The following is a 6,975-nucleotide window of genomic DNA, read 5'->3' on the forward strand; positions in this document are numbered from 1 at the left end:
AGCAAACTTGTGTGAACTCTATCGGACAGCAGTGTCCTCCAGCTGTGTCAGAGACTGCGCACTGAGGCAGGAAGTTGGAGTTGGACCCAGAGCGATGAGCTCATCTTCTGAGTTTACAGGAGGTTGTGCTGCAGCTCCAAACTTGAAAGCAGAAACAAAAGAAAATTCTAGGGCACCTGGGTGGCTCAGTGGGTTAAAGCCTCTGCCTTCGGCTAAGGTTATGATCCCAGGGTCCTGGGGTCGAGCTCCACATTGGGCTCTCTGCTTGGCAGTCAGCCTGCTTCCCTTCCTCTCTCTCTGCCTGCCTCTCTGCCTACTTGTGATCTGTGTCAAATAAATAAATAACATCTTAAAAGAAAAAAAAGAAAAAAAATTCTAAGCACAAGCATCACCTTCTATTGGTACCCCTTTCATAATCCATTTTCTAAAGTGGAAGTTTTAAAAATACAAGAATAAACAGAAGGAGATCAAAAATATAACTGTCCCTCCAAACTTATCCTCCAGAGAATGGGAGTAAAAGCAATGTCAGATATAAAATATATGAATGGGTCAGAACTCAAATTCTTACAGACTGCTCCCTGTACACCGAAAGATTTAAAATGTAGATGTTCAGGCGTCGGGTGTTAAGGAACCTGGTTTGGAGTCCATAGAGTTTTTAACTTTTTTGTGAATTTTAGGTTAAAAAGTTTTATGTTTAAAAACTCTATGGACCTGTTTTGTTACTTATGGTAACAAACACAATACTAAGTATGTAATAGTATTGTTAATCAAGTGCATACTATATGATCTCATTTTGTGTTCGCAGTGCCTGTGAAACTAGACATGATAGCCCCAATTTACACAGATAAATTTCTGTAAGTAAACTTGACACAGCTGTCCCAAGACCTGTCCAAATTTAGATAACTATCATGGTGGTTTTGGGGGAGGGGTCAAGATGCTCACCTTAACCTATGTCTTTCCATTCAACAGAATGTCCTTCTAAGTTCTTTATCCTTAAGAATTTGATTTCTACAGAGCTTGCTTCTTTAAAATCTTAGAATTATAGAATTTTAAAGGTAAATGAAATCTCATAGCTGTTTCAACCCCATCTCCTCCTTCTGCCTCATTGCTAAAACAGGGAAAATCAATGTCTTCCTAAGAACTGCTACACTAGAACATAGAACTATAGTTTACCCATTCTCGATTCTGATTCCCATTGTTTCTACCTTTGGTTTTAAAAACTCACAAAAGGGCGCCTAGGTGGCTCAGTGGGTTAAGCCGCTGCCTTCGGCTCAGGTCATGATCTCAGGGTCCTGGGATCGAGGCCCGCATCGGGCTCTCTGCTCAGCAGGGAGCCTGCTTCCTCCTCTCTCTCTGCCTGCCTCTCTGCCTGCTTGTGATCTCTCTCTGTCAAATAAATAAATAAAATCTTTGAAAAAAAATAAAATAAAATAAAATAAAAACTCACAAAAAAAAAAAGCTTTTTTTCTCTCAAAGAGGAAGCTGATGACAAAGCACTTCCCAACTAGAAATCTTAAAAGTAACACAGATTCAAATCACCAAGCCATGACTAGATTTAATTAAAATTCATTCAGACTTCTAACCAACAGTGGTTTCTGCCTCTTCATGTTATCTACTCAGCAGCTAATCTCAAATCTCATCACTGTACCATCCTTCTGGCTAATGTATAAAATATGATGACTTTTTTTTCTCCAGAAAAGTGGTGTTATTCAAGATCAGATTTAAAAATCTCAAATCCTTAAAAAAAAAAAAAAAAAAAACTCAAATCCTTGAAATAGATACCAGTATCTTTTGTTTGTTTGTTTGTTTGTTTTTAAAGAGATTAAGAGGAAATGGTATCACAGGTCAAGCATATTCTCAGACATCTCAAACCAGCCTCGTGAAATTCCAGGAGTCGTGGACAACACACTGATAGCTATGTGCTTTTGGAAATACAAAATCAGTCAATGTGCCCTCCCTCCAGCCTCCAAATTGTAAAAAGAATTGTAGATGTGTACATGGTCAGGTACATAAACACATGGATGATACATAAATAGGATTAGAAAATTTAAAAAAAAATCTAAACTGTACACGTCAATTTTGCATAGTTTCCCACAAACTGGAAAGATAGTTCAGAGGCAAATAACAATGAAAGCAGCAATACCTAACATCCTTGAGAGATCGTTATTATGTAAAGAAATAAAAACAAACTTGTTTTTTAATCTTTGAGGTTTACATGAAGGTAAAATTTTATGAATACTAGGCTACCTTTGAATTAATTTTTAACGCAGAAAACAATTTGGAATGAGATGGAAAATGCATGTTAAATAAATTTTTCCCTTAGGCTCAATAGTCCTGAATGTATTAATGTAAAAATAAAAACAAATCTTGGAAAATTATTTTTATAACTCTGTTCGGGCTTCTATGTAGTCAGTGAATAGCACCAAGTTTTAAAATGTCGTCATGTTCTGTTTCTTGGTTGTTTTCTCTGTTATTTGGAGAAAAGCACACATTTTTTTTTTCCCAAGTCTCAGTTTAACTATTTACCTGTGACGTGGAGATAATTGCCATTATTTCACAGGGTCGTTAGAAGATGTAAATTTTAAAGATCATATGTGAAAAGGCCTAGGGTGTTCCCTGGGAATCTTTTGCACACAGCTGAGGACCAGACTTGGAGAATCGCACAGCGTATTGATCTTATCCAGGTGTTTCTTGGTGGAAAAGGCACTGGGGTTCTAGATCCAAGTAGCAATTCTGCTGCTAAGTACCTCTGTGACCTCAGTTGCTGTCTCTACCTCCAACAGAAGCTTTCACAGTTCAAGGATGAATGGATTTTTATTTTGATTTTGTTCGCCCAAAACAGATTGGGTGAATGATTGAATCTAAGAAGGAGGGGGATTGTGTGAATCCTTGATGAAAGGCACTGGCTCAGGGCAGACGTGGGGTGGGGCTGGTGGCTCCATCCCGTATTAGCTGCATGACCCTCCGCCCATTACTTATCCTCCCTGGGATTCCCTTTCCTCAACAGTAAAATGGCACTTTGAAAGCCCTTATTTTTTTTTTTTTTTTTAAGATTTTATTTATTTATTTGACAGAGAGAGATCACAAGTAGGCAGAGAGGCAGGCACAGAGAGAGGGAGAGGAGGAAGCAGGCTCCCTGCTGAGTAGAGAACCCGATGTGGGGCTCGATCCCAGGACTGTGAGATCATGACCTGAGCCGAAGGCAGAGGCTTTAACCCACTGAGCCACCCAGGCGCCCCGAAAGCCCTTAAGTTTTGAAGGTCATTTGAGGATTTGATGATTTGAGGATTCAATGAGAGAACATATCAAAAGTTACTTTGAATGTTTTCAGCCTCATCATTAATTCTTCAAAGAGTGGGCTTAAATGCTCATTATTATGACGACAGCTTTGGTATTCTGACATTCAGAAATTCCTTTACTGCTGTTTCTAAAAATTTGTGTTCACCCATCAGCACAATGATCAACTAAATAATATCTATCTTCTGCTGCCCCTATGGGGATGCCCCGGCTGGTGCTACGGCCCCTGGGAGGATTCTCGTTCTTAATTCGCTGTTCCTGAGTTGTAAGACTTCTGTGCTGCTGAGATCTAAATCCCATGACTTGATCTACAAAATGAGTGAAAACATCACTGTGTCCTGCCAGAGAGCCTGACTGTTCTTGTCCCCCGTTATGACCGAGCCCCTCTTTGACCAAAAGTTTTACTTATGTTTATTTGTACAATTTATAAATGTTTGTACATCTAATAAGTACAGTCTATAGATGTCCCACTGTGCTCTCTTCTACATCCACGTGGGAGGAGCGTCACCATTTGTGCAATTATTATTATTTGGCTATAATTTGAGTCACTGTTTGGGACTCCCAAAAATTTTATATAGACTTTATGTATTTAAAGAGAAGCACATGCACAAATATACTCAACACATACAGACACACAAACACAAAAGAGACTGGGTTATACCTACTAAAAGCTACTATACCTAATAAAAGCAGCATTCCTGTAAGGTTTCTGATTTTGAGATTATATTTCCCGGATCTTTTCCTTTTTATCTGCCTTAAAATTTCAAGCCAGAAAGGGCTCACTCCATTATAAACATTTCAAAAAATACTTGCACTGTCCAGGTTACTACTTTTATAATTAATAAGCCCGGGAAAACCTTTCTTTTCTAGTAGAAGCATTGTTTGGACACGAGTGATTTAATTACCATTATATAAAATGAACAATACAAAGTTCCTAATTACTTTGGTAGCATAAACCTCAATATAATTTTGTCCCATGTTTGGATCTTTCTAGTAAAGGAACAAATTACTAAAGATTAAGTGAATGCACAATTTATTTTAGAGGTGGAACTACAAATTTCCTATCTAATTCTAAGAGTAAATAAAAACGTGAGACTTCAGAGGAAATCTCTCCACAGGCATCCTGTTAAATGTCCTTCTAGTTCACAGATTTTTTTTTCTTTAATCCAACTTCCACATTTCTGTCAGACATACATTTCTAAAATATAGCTCTGATGACATAATTTCTTTTGGTGACTTATTATAAAATTCTGAATATTGTAAAACACGGCCCTGGCTTTCTAGCCAGCCTTCCCTATGAGTCCTTGTCCCTCATGAATGTACTTTGTGTTCTAGATGCCAGGATACCATTGACTCTTGTAATATATCAAGCCTTTTCAGGCTGCCCCCACTATATGGAATAACTTCTTTTTTACACATGGAAAAGCTCTGTCCATTTTTTTAAGATTAGGCCAAATGTTATCCACATAGTGGTTATAAAAATATTTGTAATTTTTTCATATCTGCACATACTACTGTATAATTATGCAACTGTCAGCCATGTACATAAATTCTTGCTTACTGAATCCACAGAATACTTGAAAATTCAGCAAGAGTAATGTCATTATATGTGCCGTTATACATGCCTCTTTGGAAAAAAAGTCTTCATCTAGCATTGTGTCATAGCTACACAAGTCTGTTTCTGAGCTGAAGTTATTTCTAAATAGGTTTCCTACAGCTCTGTGACCGAAAGAGAACCTTTCAACATCATATTGATCCAGATTGAAGAAATGTATTATCGATTATGCTGACAGGATTAAGATATTTCTTTACCATCCACCAGTCTTGCTAAGGGGTTTCTTGAAGTTTAGCTGCTAAATCATGTTTCTTGATGGCATGAAATATTCTCGAAAACTCATCAGGAAGTTTGCATGATATATATTTAACAAAACCCAATACACCCTTTCATTTAGAGGTTTTTCAAAGGTTCCATTTCTAACTGTCTTAAGTGTAAAAGAAAAGGGAACTATTATATATGATACATGCAGAAAATCATTAGAGAATACCAGAAAAAATACTTCCAAACATTATTTTTAAAGTGAACTTTTTTGGGCATGCTTGGATGCCTTTCAAAATGCCCTTGTTTTTGTATTCATTGATAAAATAATGTCCTTATCTTCAGAGTGGCAGTTAAGTTTGCATATTTAGTTAGCTTGGTATCTCCCTGGTAGCCTGCTGCTGACAGCCATTTTCCCTTCTAACGTGTCTGTGGAAGAGTTCAAGATAAAGAGAGCATTAGCTCTGCCATTTTGTTTTTGTCTACCTTTGCCTGCAATTAATAATCTATGGTCTTCTTTCAGGATAATTTGTAAGTCCTTTGCTCATTTTATTAGTCTTAGTTTAAATAAAAATAGATAATATATTTGGTAAACCACGCATGTAAATGGCAAAACCCTGGAAACCAAGAAAAGAACTCTAGTATATGGTAACATTTCAGAGAATGCCTCATACAGATGCCCTCAGACCATCAGGTCACGGCATAAGCCTATGATCTGTAAAGCTTATTTCCTTTCTTATTTCTAACAACAAAACCAGTCTGTTCAAACCATTCAGTGTTTTATTTATGATTTCACTGAGCTGTGTATGTACCTTTGTTACAGCTCTTACTACTTTGTACTTAAGTAGTTTATTCACTGACAGAACATGTAAGTTTTCAGGGGCAGGATATTAATTTTTGAATCCTAAGAAAAAGCGGAGAACTTGTATATAGATGATATTTGACCCTTTGTTGTTAAATTCGTGTATAAAATAATGGTTTTTTCCTACTTAGATAGAAACCCGAAAACCATACTTACCAACGCATTTGTATCTGACTTTTGCAGGTACTGGTCCAATTTGGCTGAATGAAGTATTTTGTTTTGGGAGAGAATCATCTATCGAAGACTGTAAAATTAGCCAGTGGGGGGTGAGAGGCTGTTCACACGCTGAAGATGCTGGAGTCACTTGCACTTTATAATGTATCGTACTTTCTTTCACCTTTGTGAAATCATTGTGGCAAAAATACTTTTATTATCTTGCTCCATTAATATCAGTTCAGTGACTATTTAAGAGATTAGGAATATTGTCTAAAGAAAAGAAATATTTTAAAATCACTGGATAAACATACTGGACACCTTCATGCTTGCTATAGATCTGCATTTGAACCATTTCAATTTCTTTAGGTTTCTAAATGGAATTTCTAATAATGACATATATTGAATGGAATATACTGAAGTTTAAGGCTTCTCAATTACAAATGCCAATGATAATGGAAACACCTTCCAGCCATTGACTTTAACTGATCTCTTCACAGGATGACAATTTTTGTCATTTTTGTCTTCTTTGTAATCTATTTAATTGACTTTAATCAGTTTCTTAATGAGAAGATTGGAAGAGTTCTTTTGTGCCAAGTTTGTGAAATCTCTAACCTTACACATTTTTTGAGGAAACGTTTTATCTGGCCATTATGATTTCTGCATGTGCAGTAAATAACTTGGCTGTTAGGTAGCATTGTTCATGATATATTCTGGGCATGATGAAAAACTTAGCAGATTTCACATGGTCAATAATAACATGATGATTAAGAAAACCAACATGATTATTTTACATGATCATGTATTGACAGTTTTTGTTTGTTTTTACTGACCCATGTGTTAGAAA

The 6,975-nt window shown here is 36.6% G+C and overlaps 1 protein-coding gene across 5 annotated transcripts in view; it reads left to right on the top strand.

Annotated features, from left to right (window-relative positions):
• The window catches only part of MSR1 (macrophage scavenger receptor 1), an 82,498-nt gene extending 75,798 nt beyond the window's left edge, over nucleotides 1-6,700 (top strand). For all 5 annotated transcript variants that reach the window (XM_044225517.1, XM_044225516.1, XM_044225522.1 and 2 more), the window contains one exon: nucleotides 6,159-6,700. In XM_044225517.1, the coding sequence (XP_044081452.1) occupies nucleotides 6,159-6,292 (134 nt within the window). In that variant the 3' untranslated portion in view covers nucleotides 6,293-6,700. The remainder of the gene's footprint in view (nucleotides 1-6,158) is intronic.
• Nucleotides 6,701-6,975: the final 275 nt, after the last annotated feature.

Source organism: Neovison vison, chromosome 11, assembly GCF_020171115.1.
Source record: "Neovison vison isolate M4711 chromosome 11, ASM_NN_V1, whole genome shotgun sequence".
Taxonomy (NCBI): domain Eukaryota; kingdom Metazoa; phylum Chordata; class Mammalia; order Carnivora; family Mustelidae; genus Neogale; species Neogale vison.